The following is a 19,326-nucleotide window of genomic DNA, read 5'->3' as shown; positions in this document are numbered from 1 at the left end:
CTACTGTAATACATTGCTTTGGTTGTTAAAAATCTGCCCTCGCAGATACATAGTTAATAAAGAGCAGTGTACCTTTATAACCTTTCAGATACTTAAGGACATTACTTTTTGAAAAGAAGAACTTCTATATTTGCCAGACTGGTCTAGAATTCTTAATTCTCCTGTCTCAACATTAGGATTTCAGACACATGCCGCCAAGCCCAGTCTGGGTATTTTCTGATATAATGGGAAACTCAACAAGATGTAGTTCCTTAAAAGTTGGCTTATAGTGTGCAATTTTTATCTATTCATGGACTCTACATATTTCGTTCTACTAGGTTGCATTGATCTAGCTTGCACTTTGGATGTATAATGCTGAAATAACACATTGGACATTTGGAAAATACTTAAGAAAATCCTCCAAATATTCACACAATCTTCTTTGTATATAAGAAGATTTCAGAGTCAGATGACAGAAACAAGTTTTTCAAAATGACAATTTTCACTGAAAACTTTGATTTTTAACATTGGTAGTACCCCTTATTTTCCTTAAGTTCATGGCTCACTTCTTTCCATGTCTAGAAAAAAACTGAATGACACATTTGCCAGTCATCTTTGAATTAAAAGTTTTCTTGCTATATGATAAAACTTCAACAGATAGTCTATCACAGTGCCCTTCTTAAAGATGATGCCATAAGTTGTATACAGTGGAAACATTTACATTTGTTTAACACAGCATTTAAAAGGTGTGTAATTGAGAATTAAGATTTAATAAAACAATTTTTACTGCTTCATTAAGGGTAATATAAGCTGGCTTTTTAAATATGAGAGCATGCCCCTGGATGAGTTCACAATCTATTGATGCTGCCTTCATTTCTAAGGCTCTAACAGTCTAGCCCATGTTAATGTGTACCCTAAAAAAATGCAAATCAATAAAAAGACAAATGTTACCTTACGTGGCCTAGTGAACAGCTTTGACTCCCAGGCATTCTGTGAAGAATCTGTGAGTCAACAAACTTTGAGAACCATTTGGTGAGGATATTAGTTTTCTAAAGGCTGTGGGATGTTTCTCTGGCCCTATTGCCTTCTTCCTTCCATCTTGCTCCAGTAACTTTTCAGAGCAGGATCCCTGTCTGCAGCTGTATGCTTCCTTCACACTGAAACAGCAGTGGGACCTCCAGGGGACTTCTAAGGTCTAGGGGGTGCAACCTTAGCCACAACCTGATAATGCCCTTTACTCCTCAGCTCTGAACCATCACATTCACTCAGTAAAAACAGCCTCCATCGGAACTTTAGGAAGGAGCCGGCCTCCTATGCCAGTGGTTGTTCCCAGTGCCCCTGAAGTACAGGAGACCACCAGGATGCTGGAAGACTCCGAGAGTGTAAGTTCATGGGGCTCTCATCTTAGCCAGGATGTCCCAAGGGGCCTGCTTGCTTGCTATTGGCTGAATGTACTTTTTTGTGGACTCAGGTCTTTGCTACCCATAGGTGTAAAGTAGATTTAATCACTCATTGGGCAGGTGTCCTTGGAACATCTCCACATTCAGTGGGAATGTGCTGTCGGTTTGGTTAGATTTCCTGTCTACTCTGATAGGTCTTAAAGTACCTTGTCATCCTATCAAAGTTAGTAATACACATCTTTCCGTTCTGTTACTTCTGCTTGGTCCCTTCTTGCTGTGAACTGTACATGTTCTTTCACCCCTGAGCTCCACTCTGTGCCTTTTCTGAGGAGGATGCTGGAAGAAGAAGTACCTAAGATTGTTTTCAAAGCCCAGTAAACACATTACATTTCTAGATAGAGAGCTCTCTAAAGAGAATGCTTAAGCCCAGAGATGTAGGGCACACAGACTGTATTGGTCTGGCAGAAATCTAGAAGAGAAAAGCAGTAGTGACTCTGCCTTGTGAGGTCATGTGGGCTGAGTAGTGTGTGCATGTGGGGAGAAAGGCATTGTGAATTGTTAAGAAATGCTCTCTTAATGGCCTTGGGTATATCCTGCTACTTCTGACTTTCAGTAGGCCAGCTTTCCAGGGCAGTTTTAGCCAGACCACTTGGTACTCTGAGCTATCCTTTCTGGACAACTCTTCAGATCATTCCCAGTAATGGTGTCTCCCTTCTGTAGAGCTATGAACCAGATGAGCTGACCAAAGAGATGGCCCACCTGGAAGGACTAATGAAGGACCTAAATGCCATCACAACAGCTTGATGACCTTCACATGGACATGACTCCACAACTGAGTCTACAAGTCTTGGAACTTAACCTTGAAAACAAGGAATTGTACAGAGTACGAGAGGACAGCACTTGAGAACAGGAGCCAGCAGACCAGCCAGTGCCTCCACATGGGGCTGGCTGCAGGCACAGCCACCTGCCTTCTCCTGGTCAGCCTGGATGACACTTGCGTTGAGGCAGCTTCCCTTTGCCTGCTGATAGAGTCTGCAGGACTGGGCACCATGGGCCAAAATTTTGTGTCCAGGGAAGAGGCAAGAAGTGCAACCTGTCTTTCACTTTGTGGTCAGTGGCTGTGTCTTCGTGCTGCAGCTGCATCACATTTATGGAGTATAGACATTGGCATTTATGTACAATTTTGTGTCCTATTTTATTTTACCTTAAAGAAAACACTATCAGAAGCCAAGGAAGTCCGTGATGTTCTCCACAAGCAGTTGGCATCTGACTGCTGGTTCCACTTACTTATGGAAAGGAAAGTCGTTGACAGTGCGGTTGTTTGACACCATTGATGGGTTGGCTTGTTTGGGGTTTTGTTTTTATTTTTTTAATTCTGAGACCTTGCATCCTCTGCCAGCTGGTAATCCATCACTTTGGGGGGGGAGGGATGTTGCATTGCTGTTTGTAAGCTTTTTTATTATTTTTTATTGTAATTATTAAAGGCCTGACTTTCTCCTCTCATCACTGTGAGATTACAGATCTATTTGAATGAAATGTAACATTGAAAAGACTTGTTTGTTTTCTGTGCAGATTCAGTATTGGGTAGGGGTTGGGGATTGGGACTAGGAAATGGAGGGGCTGCTGAGGTCCTGTGAATGTTTCTGTCATTGTACTTTGTTCCAAAAGCCTGCAGAGAATGGGAGCAGCATCTTTAGTGTCCTTTCTGGCATGTCTATCTTAGTGTCACTACATAGCAACTGGAGTTTTGTTTGAATCTGGTTATAAATTCCTGTACAATAGGTGGTTTTGATGATTTAACTGCCCTGGTGTCTTGGTCATGTCCTTTTTGGAGTGTCCACACTGAGGCCCCCAGTGATGTTTTTAATTTCTTAAGTGATGCCAAGTAAAACCAGAGCCTGACTCTGCTCTGAGAAGTCAAAAGGCACAGAGTGGAGACCCCTTTGTGCTGCTGTCATTAGTTCTCTTTGGAAGGTAAGGAGCTAAGGAAAGAGCTTGGTTTTCTATTATAAATAGGACTCCTGCTTCTCTGGTGCAGCCCTCATTCCTCATTGCAAAGGCACCTGAAAAGCACCAACCAGGACGAGGCAGGATGATGTGGTGCCCATGAGGCTCCCCCATGTTTCTGAACATAATTCTGCAAGAAGCAGAAGGCAGAGATAGCGGAGAAAGGGTCTGTAGAAGCAGTTGCTGTCCCCTATCCCAGAAGCTCAGCCAAACCCCAATGAGGCAGTGGGGGGTTACAGGTGTGCTGAGGACTCAGCCACACGCAGAAGCCTTTGCCTTTGCAGAGTTATTGTCTTTTTCCCCCCAAGAGGTAAAAAGCTGAGAGGTGTGTATTGGTTTTTTTTATGTTAATATATAATAAAAAGTGTAAGACTAACCTAACCCTCAGGCATCATCTTCCCCAACAAATCCCTAGAAAACAGTATAGAAAGTAAATTGGGCTTGGGTTTTATAGCCAGTGAGATTACACAGACCACCAGTGGATACCGTAGCCTACCTGCCCTTGAACATGGGTTATTTTACCCTTTTTACTTTTCAACAAAGTGAACTCTTTGTATGATTTGGGGTGGGGTGGGCAATGATCTAACTCCTGCTGCTTTTCTAGCTGGTCACCGGATGGCACCAGGAAGGGTTCCGGACAACCAGTATATTTTGGCTGTCCTACAAAAAGCAAAGTATTCTGGCCACCTGGAGGCTAGATTCCTCAGAAACTGTCTAGCCTTTGCCCACAGAACATGTTAGATGTTTAGGGCATTCCTTCCCATGAACCCCAATACTTCTGTTACCTCAGGGCCTTGGTACCTGGATACTGCCACAGAATTGCGGTGGGTGGGGGAGGGACATATTTTTTAAAAAAGTAACTTAAAAGTTGGGGGATTTTCTTAAATTCAGAAAATGCAAAGCTATTCTGTATTACACCGTTTCACAATTTAATACATGTTTTATATTTTCCTGTGTTTCTGGAAACTAAACCATTTTGTGTCTTGTTGTGTCCTAGTTGAGTTGTGGCTCAGCAGCTTCCTTTGGGAGGGTGTGGAACAAATGTGTCTGTTGCCTTGCTGCCTGCTCGAGGGGCCTGGAGGACTGCTGGGACTGGGTTCTGTACACACTTGTTTGGCCTTTTCTGTAGTTGATGCTGTAAAACTCTATGGCTTTTTAAAAACAGTTTCATGTTTTTATTTAGTATTGGAAATCCAATACACTTTTTTAATCCAATCAAACTGTGGTCTGGTCAAAAGTTCTTTCCCTTAAAACTACTTTGGGAACTCCTGTTCCCAACCTCCAGTAACCTCCCTGGGGCCCTCACTGCTATAAAAGACAGGAGTTGGAATCTGGGGAAGGGTAGCAGGTGATCCACAAAGTGTCTGACTGCCAACTCCAAAGATGTGCCTTGTACCTGCCGTCCCCCTGAGGGACTAGGAAGCCTGAGGAATGACAAACGGCAGCAAAACCACCCTGAGTTAGTTATACAGCACTGGCTGAGCTCACTTTCCTGTGCTGGGGAGGCTGCATTCCCTGTGTAAGATTCCCCAGTATTCCAGGCCTGGAATAGTGATGACCTCAGCAGCCACAGGCCCCCTGCCATCTGTTAGCTTGGAACAGAGCAAAAACTAAGAGTACAGTGCCCTTCCACTCCTGAATCCATCTGCTCTTATGCTAGCCTGTACTTGGAAACCTAGATAGCACCCACCATCCCCATTAGAGGTGCTGAATTGGCCTCAGGATAAAGTCTGAGCTCCCAGAGCTCCAAGAGTGCTTCTCTGCCCTCACCTCTGGTCCAGACAGTCAAGCAGGTACCAGATGTGCTGCTACACCAGCATGAGAAAGGAGCTTTGTGAGATTGCATGTGTCCTCCATAACCGTCTCTTTCCAGCCACATCAATCACCTGAGCTATCTCCTCTGCATCCCTAGATGGCACTCTTGCCCACTTTCTAGTGATGGCCCTGTGAGTCTGCAGGCAGGCGGTCTCAATACAGACAAGAATTTCTCACTGTTTTCTGACTACCTCAGGCTAGATGCAGATGTGACAATAGCAGATGCCTGTCTCTTGGATGAGTGGACAAACAACCCTAAAAATAAGGTTTGGGACCTGCCAGAAGGCTTCTCCCATAGCCCCTCCCTACCTTACAGAGACCCCAATTTATCCTGAATGTTGTGGTACTTGAACGCTCCCCTTGAGCACCATGACCCATTTGGAGTCCTGAAGAGCCCTTGAAAGGTAAGCTTTCTGCTTTGCAGAGTCCTAAGAAACAATGTTGGTGCCACAACTAACTTTGTTCTGCGAAGTAAAATGAGGTTGATCTCAAGACTGGCCTCCCAGTCGACAAGATTCTGCAAAAAGAAGGAAAGGCAGGGAGGGGGTGGGGGGAGATGGCAGCCTCCCTGATCCCCATTGGTCATCTACTCATAGTTTTGGCAACCTTCCTGCCAGGGATAGAAAGCACCATCTGAAAAGACCAGAGGGTATCAAATAAACCACCAAATTGTTGGTTATGGCCATGCAGACAAGCAGAGAGCCAGAGAACCACCCCTGACTACACAAAAGACCCTAACAAGTGCCATACATGTAACCTTGGGTTTCTAGCTAGCAATGGAAAACACTGGAGTACTGGGGGAAGCAGTATGAGATGCTAATTGAAGGGAAATGCTCTAGTTTCATTTTGCTGCTCTAATAAAAAACACTGACCAAAAGCAACTTAGGGGAGGGAAGGGTTGATTGGGCTTACAATTCCCAGTCACAGTCCATCACGAGAGATGTCTAAGCAGACCTGTTTGCTATTTCACAGCATTATCCTCAAGCAAGGAACTCGCTTCACCTCCAAGAAGTAAAAGAGCATGAAAGATGCTGCTGGCTGGCGGCTCACAGGCCAGCTCATATTCAGTTGGTTTCTTACACAGTTCAAGACCACCTGCCCAGGGATGGTGCAGATAGCTGGGCTTCCTGTATCAAAGACACCTGCCCACTGATCAGTCTGATCTAGGCAATTCCTCCTCCATGGAAGCTTTCCTCTCAGATGGCTCAAGGCCTTGTCAGATGCACAGTTAAAATCAACAACGGCATAATTTAAACCCTTCAGGCTATGTAATATTGGAATAAAACACTACTTAAGTCTACCATTAGGGGTTGGAGAGATGGCTCAGTAGTTAAGAGCACCTGCTGCTCTTCCAGAGGACCTGGGTTCAATTCCCAGCACCCACATGGAAGCTCACAATTGTCTGTAATTCCAGTTCCAGGGGTACCAACACCTTCATACAGATAAACATGAAGGCAAAATACTAATGCACATAATTATTTTAAAAAATCTATCATTACCCTTGGGCCCAATGGATGATGTTCATGTTAAGGTGTCCTTTACCCAATTCTCTTTTGGGAAATGAGAACTCTAGAGCTGTGTAGCTGCTACATTTCAGAGAAAGAATAACTTGAAATTTCCTTAATTATGGGTGGGGCAGGCCTGGAAAGCTGTATCTTTAAGAAGGCTGGAGAAGGTGCTCCTAAGGGGGACTCAGGAGAACATGGCTTGAGGCATCCATCTGAAAGAACTTAAAGTGAGGATCTGTGGTGTGCCCTGATGCTGCTTGACCTTGTATGAAGTAGGTCCCTTCCAACTCCCAAGTCTTAAGTGACAACTGCTGTGGGCACAAGGCACCTCCCAAACTGAGATTAGAGCCTCTAGACAATGAGACAAGCATCAAAGAGCTTGGCGTGGTGCGGGTGACCCATAAATGGAATGGGCTCTCTGGAAGCAAGACCTTCAGAGTGAAGCTAAGAAATCCATGGTACTGAGGGAAGGCTCAAGACCTGTGGTCAACAGTTAGACCCTGGTCAGCACTGTCCTGGACCATTGCACACACTCTCGGGGTAGTGGAGCAGAGCTCTTGTCACCTGATTGCTAGGTGCTTGCACTCTCTAAACACCCCTACCCTCTTGCAGATGGGAACGTGGAGACCACTTTAAGCTCTCCACACCACACAAAGACACAACTAAGAAAGAAAACTATAGACCAATTTCCCTCATGAACATCGATGCAAAAATACTCAATAAAATACTCGCAAACCGGATTCAAGAACACATCAGAAAAATCATCCACCATGATCAAGTAGGCTTCATCCCAGGAATGCAGGGATGGTTCAACATTAGAAAATCTATCAATGTAATCCACCATATAAACAAACTGCGAAAGAAAAACCACATGATCATCTCACTAGATGCTGAAAAAGCCTTTGACAAAAATCCAGCACCCCTTCATGATAAAGGTCCTAGAGAAATCAGGGATAACAGGAACATACCTGAATATAATAAAAGCAATATACAGTAAACCAACAGGTAACATCAAACTAAATGGAGAGAAACTCAAAGCATTCCTCTAAAATCAGGAACAAGACAAGGCTATCCACTCTCTCCATATCTCTTCAATATTGTACTTGAAGTTCTAGCTACAGCAATAAGACAACAAAAGGAGATAAAGGGGATACAAATAGGAAAAGAAGAAGTCAAACTTTCACTATTCGCAGATGATATGATAGTTTACATAAGGGACCCGAAAAACTCTGCAAGGGAACTCCTAGAGCTGATAAACACCTTCAGCAAATTGGCAGGATACAAGGTAAACTCAAAAAAAGCAGTGGCCCTGTTATATACAGATGATGAAGTGACTGAGAAAGAAATCAGAGAAACATCACCCTTTACAATAGCCATAAACAGCATCAAATATCTGGGGATAATGTTAACCAAGGAAGTGAAAGACTTGTATATCAAGAACTTTGAGTCTTTAAAGAAAGAAATCAAGGAGGATACCAGAAAATGGAAAGATCTCCCATGCTCTTGGATTGGTAGGATCAACATAATAAAAATGGCAATCTTGCCAAAAGCAGTCTACAGATTCAATGCAATCCCTATCAAAATTCCATCACAATTCTTCAAGGACTTGGAAAGAACATTAATCAACTTTATATGGAAAAACAAAAGGCCCAGGATAGCCAAAACAACCCTATACAATAAAGGAACTTCAGGAGGCATCACCATACCTGACTTCAAGCTCTATTATAGAGCTATAGTCCTGAACACAGTCTTTTATTTTTCAACCTCATGGTGTATTTGGAGATAACATATATCTCTTATAGACAGTACACAGCTAGATCATGGGTTTTAATACTTTCTGTAAGTCTTTTGCTTTTAATTGAGTTTTTAGTTTACTTACATGTGATGCATTTACCGATACAGTAGGAGTTACATCTGGCATTTCCTATTTGGTTTCTCTGTGTCTTGCTTTTTTAAATCATTTCATCACTCTGTTTCTGACTTTTCTGTGCTACAGATATTTTCTACTGTGCCATTTTTGTTATCTAGCCAGAAAACACAAATCATTTCTTTTAAAAAATGGCATGTTGGACACTGTCCTTCACTGGCCCTAGAAGATCTGGCCCTGCCCTTCCCCATGGCCACTGCAGCAGAAGAGCTGGCCCCACACTCAGGAGAGATGGTCCCAGATGGCATGGGAGTAGATGAGCTGGTTCCATCCCTTGCCTGATAGGAGCAGTCCCAGAAGCCTGGGCTGACCTAATTGTCTACCACCCAGACCCACATCCAGGTCTTTGGGTTGGCCCACTACTCCAACATCTACAGCATAATGATCTTCCAGAGTACATGAAGGATATCCGAGAGGAGTTGTCATGAGGGTTCACTGCAGTAAGCTGAGTGTACAAAAGGTGTACGAGGTGAGCTCCCAGTGCCACTAAGATGAGTGAAGAGGTGTTGGAGATGGGAAAGACATAGGAGCAAAGCGAGTTTCTTGCTTGGTTTGTTTGTTTGTTTTGTTTTTCGAGACAGGGTTTCTCTGTGGCTTTGAAGGCTGTCCTGGAACTAGCTCTTATAGACCAGGCTGTTCTCGAACTCACAGAGATTAGCCTGCCGCTGCCTCCTGAGTGCTGGGATTAAAGGCATGTGCCACCACCACCCAGCTTGTTTTGTTTTTTAATAATTTTAACACTTTTTTTCTACAGGGACACTACAGAGGTGAGTGGCAGATGTGGAGAGGCTGAGAAATGAGTGGGATTGGGGTACATGATGTGAAATTCCCAAAGAATCAATTTTAAAGTGTTTTAAAAAATTTGGCCCGTGAAGACTAAATAAGAAAATAAAAAGGTAAGCCACAAATTCATAGAAAATATTTCCCAATAACTATTTTATCAAATATTTACACATTGAGTATTTAAGTTATAATCCAATAATAAGGATGTCAAAGACTTAATAGAAAAACAACCATGTAAAAATTGGAATAGTGATTTTACCAAAGAACACACATGGGTGGAAACAGATACCAATAAAGATGCATGGTATCTTTAGTACTTGAGGAAATGCACATTGGAACCAGGGTTAACAGACCTCTAGAGCAGTTGCAAGCGGAAGGTTATGAAGTGACGAGGATGCTTGTGTGCTTGCTGATGGAAAGGCAAGAGTTCTTCCACTGTGGAAAACAGCATGGCAGTTGCCTATAAAACTACAAATATACTAATCATACGACTCAGAGAGCCATTCCTGGGTATTTATGATCAGTGAAAACTTATGTTCATCTAGAAATCATTAGAAGAATAAATTTTAAGTGTTCTCACCAGAAAATATGATATATGAAGTAATACATGTTAATTAGGCTCAATTTAGCCATTTCACTAAGTTCATATTTCAAAGCATCATGTTGTGTATGATAAATACATGTAATTCGTGTTTTGTCAACTTAAGCGTTTTTAAAAATCCACATTCATATGACTTGAACACAGATATTCGTAGAAGCTTTATTCTTAATAGCCCAAAATGGAAACAACCCCGTTGTTCATTGATGGCTACATGAATAAACAAATCATGACAGAGCCATACAAGGGAGTAAGTGCAGCATCCCTCGGGCAGAGCTCAGAAGCATTTGACTAAATGAAGGGTCAGCCAGGCACAGACTAAGTGCTCCATGAGGCCAGCACTTACACAACAGCGGAGCTCAGGGGCACAATGACAGCCTGCTGGGAATCAAGTAGGGGGAAGAAACAGAAGGGGGTGGGAAGGAATCATGGAAACACTCTATATTCTAATTGTTGAGGTGGTTGGTAAGGCCTCATGGAACTAGACGCTTAAAATTGGGGAATCTTGCTGCATGTGAAACATATATAAAATTAGCAATAGTAACAAAAACATGAGAAGCTAGGAACAAACCCAATGAAACGTAAAAACCTTGATGGAGACAATTATAAAACCATATTGAAAGAACTGTCCAGGATGTTAAGGGCTGGTATGCTAGTTTGTTTTAACTGTCGACTTGACACAGAAAGCCCAGAATCACCCGGGGAAGTGTCTTAATGGACAGGAAAATTACACAGATCACTTTGCTCTGTGCGCATGTTAGTGGGAGACTGCCTTGACAGCTGATGTAGGAAGATGCAGCCTGTTGTGGGTGGCACCATCCCCTAATCAGGGAGCCCTGGACAGTACAGAAGGAGACAAGCTGCAGGTAAGCAATAAGTCAGGGTCCATGTGTCTGCTCTCTGTCTGCTCTTGACCCTGGGTGCGACACTTTAGGCTCCTGCTGTGACTTCCCTGTAGTCAAGGACTGCAACCAGGAACTGTAAGGCAAACAAGCTCTATCTCCACTTTGCTTTTAGTCTGGATGTTTTATCACCACAACAGAAATAAAGTGACACCTGGCAAATATTCCAGGTATCCCCACCCTACATATACAACCTCTTTTATAGTTGTGTTGTGGTCCTGTGACAATGGGATATGAAAGGAAGTGAATGAATAGCATATAATGTCAGAGTATGAGTGGTTTCTTAAGCAAAGAAGGCACTAAGGAATTTTCTAGCATTTGAAATATATGGGAGAGGGAGGGAAAGAGAAGGAAAGAGAGGGAGGTGGGGAGGGAGGAAGGGAGGGAGGGAGGGAGGGAGAGAGAGAGGGGGGTATGCCAACTATACCCAGGAAGAAGATATTTGCGGCACATAGTTAATAACGTATTTATTTTGTTTTCCTAATAGATGTATGTAAAAAAACGTCCTATAAATCAACAAAAAAGACAAATGGCAATAGAAATGGAGCAAAACATATGAATTCGTATTTCTCAGAAGTAGAAGCATAAATGGCAAATTAGTATACGAACAAAAACCCAACCTTACTGGTAATTAGGGATTTGCTCATTAAAACACAATTAATAGCACTAGACTGGGGAAAGCAAGAAGCCTGATGACTCCAGTTACTGGCAAGAATGTGGAGCAAGAATAACTCATACCCTGCAGGTGGGAGTGTAAATTGTTTGAACTACTTAAAACGGGTTGGCGTTATCTCATAAAAAGAAGATTAATTTGCCCATGACTCAGCTATCCCTCTACTGGATATGGAGCCCAAAGATGAACTTCAACGAGAGCCTTGATCAGGAGCTTTTGTAGCAGTGTCTGCAAGGGTGAGAACTAGAATTGCGTTTCCTATCTCTGGACTGGAGTCCTATGCAGGTAAAGAAGAGGCTACGGGTTCTCTGCATCCACAGCATCCCAAAGTGATAATATCAAACGTAAAACTTAATAGCATGTACAGCATGCTATCCCTTGTGTAACAAACATTTAAAACTATAGATATGTTCAGTGGAATAGAGATAAAGGGAGTTTGACCTACCCCATTACAGGCAATAAAAGAGACACTCCTTGTAACAGGGCCTTATGTTGTCCAGACTAGCCTCCAACTCGTTATGTAGCTGAAGCTAGTCTTGGCCTGATCCCCTCCCTCCTCCCCCGCCTCCACCCCCTGTTACAGACATGTACCACCACACCTGGTTTTATGCAGTGCTGGGGATTGAACCCAGGGCTTTATACATGCTAGGCAAGTACTCTGCCAACTGAGTGACATCCCCAACCTTATAGATCAATATTGTAGAGAAATTTAAAACTAACAAACTCACACAGATCTTTGTCACATACAGAAATTCTGAAAAATGTCATTAACAAAATCCTTCATGCCACCAACCAGCTTCTAATTCTTCTCATTATACATTATATAAAGACCCATTGCTGGGGTGAAGGGGAATGCAAGTTGGATCTCAGTTAAGTAGTTTGTCCTGGGGAAGCAGGGCCACAGATGGCCACAGAGAAGATGCCCTCAAAGGTATTCTTTATGTTCTGCTTCTTAAACTAAGTGGTTAGTAAATGTCTAGTGTTGTTAATATCTTCATATGGGATGTGTCTTCTGCCTGGGTGAAATATCCCACCTTCAGAAGAAAGAGAATTGAAGAAAAGTCAGCAGGGCAGGGTCAGCATGGGTCAGCAGGGCAGGGGTCAGCTGGGCATGGGTCAGCAGGGGCAAAGGTCAGCAGGGAAGGAGTCAGCAGGGCCAAGGGGTGAGCAGGGCAGAGTCAGCAGGGTAAACAGGGATAAGGGGTCAGCAGGAGCAAGCTCTGAGCTTCGCTGGGGGTTGCGAACAGCAGAGGATGGAAGAGCCCTGGTCCATCACAGAGTATGAAGAAGCCCCAGCCAAGGCTCAGGGAATGGGAAGCCTTGGCTGAAATGAAGTGTGGGAGGTTTTTGCCTGCAGAGGGAGAAAGCCCTAGGCAGAGTGAGGTCACCCTGGAAGGAATATAGAGTAACAAGATAGGGGGCCGAGGCCAGAGACCCCAGCAGCACCAACCTTTGGGAAGAAGAGGAGCCATTATAGCTGAGTCTGGGTTGAGTAGGGAGAGCAGAGACCCCAGATCTGGAGTGAACCTGACCAATGGGGGTCTGACATTGGGGAGAACAGCAAGGCCAGGCATGGACATCAGCCCTGGATTCTCCTATGTGAACCTAGGGGACTAGCTCAGAGCCTTTCCCAGGAGAAGAAGTGGGAGCCACGTTGCTAGGGAGGAAGGAGTGCCCCAGGACAGGAAGTGAGGCCAGAGAATTAAGACCATCCTTAGGTAGTTCGGCCAAAAGCAAGGGATAATGCTCAGTAAGAGACACGGCTTCCCAGGAGGGTTCTAAGTCTGTACAAATTTTCTTTTGAACCAGGCCTCATACAAATTTATAATCAAGAGGAGGCTGAGGCAGGACGATCATCCATTCAAGGCTTGCCTGGGCTACAGACTGAGTTCAAGGCTCGCCTGAGTGACCTAACAAGACCTGTCTCAAGAGACAAAAAACAGGGGATGTAGCTCAGAGGTACAGCACTTGCCTGCTGTGTACGAGGCCCTGGGTTTGATCCCCAGCCCCCCAACTCTCGCCTCCCTGTCTGTCTCTGTCTGTCTGTCTGTCTGTCTGTCTGTCTGTCTCTCTCTCTCTCTCTCTCTCACACACACACACACACACACACACATGCATACACACTTTGAATTTTCCAGTCTAGTTTTGTGCCACTGAGGCCCAAGTGGAGCCTTGGACCTTCTTACCTTTCTGATAGAAGAAAAGCAGCTGCCCCATGAGGCTGAAGCTGTGGGAGAGGTGGTATCTCCAGATGTGGGGAGGAAGGAGTGTGTTTATCACCTACTCTTCGGAATTGGTAGTCCATGATAACAAGGAAAACGAACCAACTGCCATTTGCACTGTGGGTTTTTAATTCTATGCAGACCATCACTCTATATTCTAATCATCTGCATCCAGGACCACGAAGGGCACCTCCCACTCAGTGCACATGGCAAGGCCTGAGTCTCCCGGCTGAGTGTGCACTCATCTCCCTCCACTCTGGCTGATGGGCATCCGGTAAGCACCTCCCACCCCTTTCCCGTGGCTCACTGCCATCCAGGCTCCTCCTGACTTTAGAGTTGGTGGGAGAATGAAATGAGACAGGGAACACCCAGGAGCTAGCATACAGTAGGCACTTACTCATTGCCCATGCGAAGTCTAGGAACAAAACAGTCAACTGGTATAGCCACCCACTTCAATTTGATTCTAATCCCTCAACCCACTCCACCTACAAAGGCTTCCCCTGGCTCCACCAGAGGCCACTGTGGCCCAGCCTAGGCTGCCTCCGCAGCCGCTGAATTTAGGCCTGCCTATGCTATATGCCAGTGGGGTCCCTGGAGGAAGCACTGCCACCTGGCCACAGGGGGCAGTTGTCATGGGGACGCTGGGCCTGCTGAGCTGTCTGCTTAGAAACAGGACTCCCAGGCCTGTCGCCACGGAAACAGCCTAGGCAAGCAGTAATGGGGAAAAACTGGCCAGGTTCCCTGCTCTTACAGGAGGATTCCCCCTCCTTAGGCAGACGGAATGGTATTCCCCCAGCAGCCTGGGACCTGCAAACTGCCCTTTCAACCCCAGACACCTGCCCTAACGAGCAGGGCCTGTGGCACTTCTGCAGCCAAGTGTTAGGTAGAAAGGCAGAGTGTGAAGCAGAAGTTGGTGCCACACCACCTCTAAGCTCCAGGTCTGTCCTTGGGGTGCCGGAGCCCCACACCTGTGTTCCGTCCACTACCGCCTATGATGCTCTCACTACAACTGGTCGCCTCCTGCCCACAGCCACCCTCCCTCTTCTGAGGGCGTGTCTGTTTGCAGCAAGAGGCCACGGCCCCTGTTCGGTATCTAGCTGTATGGAGTTCAGGTGTCCATGTACTAGCCTCCTCCTCCTTCATAGAGGTTGTGGAGCCCCAGCACAGGCAGAGAGGACCCCACCTTTGCCTTCCCCCTAAACTAGTGACATTGGGAATAAACTCTCTTGTCCTCCTCAAGGGCCACCGAAGGTTGTACACGGGCACACACCTGTCTGCAGTCGGGCCGCATGCGCCCATGCAGAGTTCTGCATACAACCCAACTCCATGCTTCTGGTGGGGAGCAGGCTCATGCACATGTCCCTAGGAGCTTAAGGAGCAGTGTCCCACCACCCTCCATACCCTCTCCGGAGACTCCAGGTTTCCCTATGAACCTTACCATCCCCATCTCTGTCCCCCAAATAAGTCAGCATTTGCTAGAATTTTTTTATTTAAATAAAATATACAAGACGGTGTATTTAACCATTTTTCTGTTTTAAAAGTGGAAGATTTGAAAATTGCTTGTAGAGGTTGGGGGCTGGAAGGTCCTGCTGACTGGACTTGGCCTCTCTATGGTCACCAAGGAGTTGGCCAGTGGGTCAGAGCGCTTATAATGCACGTGTCAGTGGAGACGAGTGGCGAGGCCAGGCCTGATGACAAGGGACTCCTCACTCCTTGCACCCCAGGCCCTCCATCTCCTCTCCTATGCCTCCAGGATGGACTACAGGTCTGGGTGGAGCCCTGCTGGCCACCTGAGCTGCCTTCCTTGAAGGCAGGGTACAGAATCCTCCAGTCTGAGGACTGCCTGGGTTTGGGGAGGCTTCTCTGGTCCCTGGATAGACTAGAGCTGCCACCGACTTCCTAGGACCTTTTTCCCTTCTCTCCTGGATTATTGCATTCCACCCCCTGCAGGCCATCAACAGAGGGATTTCCCGAGGGCATCCCAGAGCCAAGCCTGCTCCTGCCACCATCTGGCCAGTGCATGGGGACCACGGGCATGGCAGAACCAGCCCTCCTCACTAGGTGGGGTCAATGTCCAGCTTAGACCCATGTATACATAGGGTCCTGCTGGAGAAGCTGATCAAGCCTCAGGAGACATCAGGGACGCTTTCCAGTCTCTGCAATCAGCTTGTTGCCTTCAGAGCCAAACCCACAAACCACCTCGGCCTGTCATCCAAAGTCCTCCTCTGGTCCCCGGCCTGTATTTTTCCCTCCAAAGCCCAGCTCCACAACCCCACATCACTGCAGCAACCTCCTCTCATGCATTCCCGCCTCCCTCCCTCCTTATCACTCTCTCCCACCCCTCCCATAGCTCAAGGCCCGGCTCAAGCCCACCACTGGCCATGCACCTTCCTCAGGCCATGACGGAGGCCCAGCCACCTCCTGAGTCCTGAGATTTTAAGTCTTGGAGCCCTCAGCTAAAGTTCCCTGGGATCTCACCATAGTTCACTGGAGCAATGGGCTAAGTTTATGAGGAGGGGGTGAAGAAACATGATTTATTGAGCACCTACTATGCTGTGCACCAGGCACTGGGCTGAGCATTTCATGCCCTTTTTCTTATCTGGTTCTCACTGGTCATTGTGAGGCATTCTTATCTTACTAACTAGGGAACAGAAAGGTCAGTAACTTGCCCAAGGCCACACAGCTAAGAAGCGGCAGAGTTGGGATTTGAACTGAAGCCTGACTGCCACCAAGTTCCCATCTCTCCTTTCTGCTCTTTGCCTACGGACCAAAATCTAGGGCTCAAAGAAACACTGTTTTCTGATGGGAGGAGCACAGGCTTCAGCCTTAGGGAAGTGTTGACCTGCAGCTCAGCTCAGCCCAGCTCTGCCACTCCTGGCTATGTGATTTTGGAAAAATGACCGAGACCTCAGTTTCCTCGCCTGTGAAATGGGAGAAATCAAAGAATCCACCTCACAGTCTGTGGGTATGCGTAACCAGTGCTTGGCACAGAAAAGACTCAATAAACAGAAGCTCCCCTCACCTCCCATTGTACAGCCAGAGAAACTGAGGGCCACAGAGGTGACAGGTGTGCTTGAGGCCCTGGGAAGTGAAAGACTCAGCCTGGGGTCTTCCCCTGCCGTGGGACTAGAGGTTGGGCTAGAACTGGGTTGCAGCCCAGAGATGGGGAAAGAGGGTCTGCTGCAAGGTTCCAGGGGCCCCCTTCCCTGAGGACTGGGAGAGAGAACATCCCCCAGAGCCTACAGTGGCCAGCCTGCGGGCCACAGCAGACTGCCGATGTAAGGTGGTCTGGGTGTCCTGGCAACACGGGGTTAAACTAGACTGCACACGCGTGTGCGCACGTGGGAGCTGATACCTACACAGCTGTACAGAGCACTACATAGCTATACATAGACACATCTTACATACATATACATATTCATATACATATCTTGCTACGTTTACAGTAGAAAAAATGCAAGGCCCTCAAGGGCCCTGTGTGTCCCAAGGACTCAGGTGCAGGAGGCTCCTGGGAACACAGCCTAGGGCAGCCCCTGGCAGAGTGGGCTCCAAGTTCACAGCCAAGGGACTGATGAGCTCCTTCTAAAGAACAATGCAATGACAGGTCTGTGCTAGGACCCCGAACATGGGTCACCCGGCCCCGCCCTGCCCCCCAGAGACCCTGCCTGCCTTCCTTTGGCTGTTGCCTTTGGGCCTTACTGCTCCCCTCCCTCCCTCCCTCCCTCCCTCCATCTAGTGCTGAGTATTAAAATAGTCTATAAAAGCAAGTGACCAAAAATCTATAGCTCTAAGAATACCTGGTTATTTTCTGCTGTCTTTTTGTTTTTCTGGGGTATTTTTTAAATGGTTATTATTGTTATTGGTATATCTCCTAATCACAGTTAAACCTGAAGGAAGGAAAGAAAGAAGGAGAAAAAAAGGAGAGGGAGGGAGGGAGGGAGGGCCCAGCTCATAGATTAGATGGCAGTTTGGAGCGCACTGGCTCAGACCTAGCCCCAGGATCCCTCTGGGGTGCAGCAGTCAGAGGGGGCCCTCCAGAAGAGGTGGCTCTTGACCCAAACAAAGAAAGTGGGGGTGGCAGAGAACCTGAGGATGTCTTCCGAGGCAAAGTGACATGCTGGCCTGGGATGGCACCATAGGGCCTCCCAGGAGGCCCTAGGCCCCCGCTACTCCCGCTGCCACCCACAGCTCTGGGAAAGAGGGGGAAGGCAGCCATCGACTCCCCTGAGGAGTGAGGGGAGGCCCTGCGGAGAGTCTGTGCCCCATCCTGGGGGAGGGCTGGCTGAGAGGCTGAGATGAGCTTCAGGTCCTGTGTGAGGCGGCCGGGGGTGAGGGGTGGCGTACCCCTGCGCTGTGGGACCTGGGGAGGTGGAGGACTGGATGCGGGTGGCAGGAGCAGGGAACCATGGGAGCCAGAGGCCCGAGGAGGGGCACTTGGGAAAGTTCTTGGGGGGCCCGGGCTGTGGCCCGGAGGGCTGAGGCCTCCTCGGGGGGTAAAGGCTACAGGAGAAGCACCCCCAGAGGCCCCTGACATGAAAGATGGCCGTTCAGGCCGCGGGGGTGTCTCTGGTGTACTTGGTGGGCCAGCTGCCAGGCCTGGGGACAACTCTCCAGGAGGCTGACCCAGCTGCCCAGGGCTGGACGATGGTGACCTAGAGGAGGGCGGGGGCGGCAAGAAGTCCAGGAGTCCCAGGCCTCCTCGGGCCCCAGGCAGCGGGGGTGGCAGCTGGGCAGCCTGCGGGGAACGAGCGCCTGGCTGCAGCGGGGTGAGGAGCGGGGAGTCAGAGGATGACAGGGAGCCACCTAGCGCCTTATGAAAGCGGCCGAACCCAGCTGTGGTGGCAGCAGCTGCTGAGGTGGATGGTGTGGGGGCTGGTGGGGAACCACAGGCCCCTGGAGGTGGGGAAGAGCTGGAGGGCAAGAGAGGGCTCAATCCGGGAGGGGCAGAGAATCCAGCCAGCTGTTGGATGTGGAAGGAAGATGAAGATGGCGTGTCCACCTGTGACGGGCTGCTGGCTGGCGAAGCAGAGCCCAGTGCCGAAGGGATCAGGGACTGCAGCCTCCTTGGGTGCCTCGGTGTCTGTCCAGCCCCAAGGTTGCCCAGTCCGGGTCCCGGAGGGGGCCGGAAGATGGCGGCAGGCAGGCGAGGGTGGTGTGTGAGGGCTATGGCTACCGATGTGGTTGCAGCTGCAGCCTGCAGAGGCGCCTGAATCAGCGGGGTCCATATGACAGGTGTGGGGGTTGGGGTGGCTGAGGCCGCAGCCTGGACACGGTGAGCGCAGTGGGCCATCTCTCGGTCGTGTCTCACAATCTGCTGGATGATCTCGTTCTCCTGGTAGTTGAAGACACCTGAGTTGAGGTCGTGCTGCACCTTGTGGAGGAGGATGGAGTTCTTCTTGCCTGTGGCAGAAAACAAGAGCAGACACTCAGATCACACTGGAGGTGTGTGTGTGGGGGGGGGGTTAGCATGGAGTATGCTTGTGCTGACCTCCCTACCCTCCCGCATGCACAC

The 19,326-nt window shown here is 47.6% G+C and overlaps 2 protein-coding genes across 9 annotated transcripts in view; one reads left to right on the top strand and one right to left on the bottom strand.

Moving 5' to 3' along the window:
* Positions 1-4,606, top strand: part of Neo1 (neogenin 1) — a 165,292-nt gene extending 160,686 nt beyond the window's left edge. For all 8 annotated transcript variants that reach the window (XM_013112950.3, XM_013112951.3, XM_013112949.3 and 5 more), the window contains 2 exons: positions 1,225-1,361; positions 2,100-4,606. In XM_013112950.3, the coding sequence (XP_012968404.1) occupies positions 1,225-1,361; positions 2,100-2,183 (221 nt within the window). In that variant the 3' untranslated portion in view covers positions 2,184-4,606. The remainder of the gene's footprint in view (positions 1-1,224; positions 1,362-2,099) is intronic.
* A 10,679-nt stretch (positions 4,607-15,285) lies between these two features.
* Hcn4 (hyperpolarization activated cyclic nucleotide gated potassium channel 4) overlaps positions 15,286-19,326 on the bottom strand; it is a 40,564-nt gene continuing 36,523 nt past the window's right edge. Inside the window, 1 exon segment of the mRNA XM_005069627.4 lies at positions 15,286-19,214. Within this exon segment, the coding sequence (XP_005069684.1) occupies positions 17,764-19,214 (1,451 nt within the window). The 3' untranslated portion in view covers positions 15,286-17,763.

Source organism: Mesocricetus auratus, unplaced genomic scaffold, assembly GCF_017639785.1.
Source record: "Mesocricetus auratus isolate SY011 unplaced genomic scaffold, BCM_Maur_2.0 Super-Scaffold_100022, whole genome shotgun sequence".
Classification (NCBI taxonomy): domain Eukaryota; kingdom Metazoa; phylum Chordata; class Mammalia; order Rodentia; family Cricetidae; genus Mesocricetus; species Mesocricetus auratus.
This window is presented reverse-complemented; position numbering and strand designations above follow the sequence as displayed.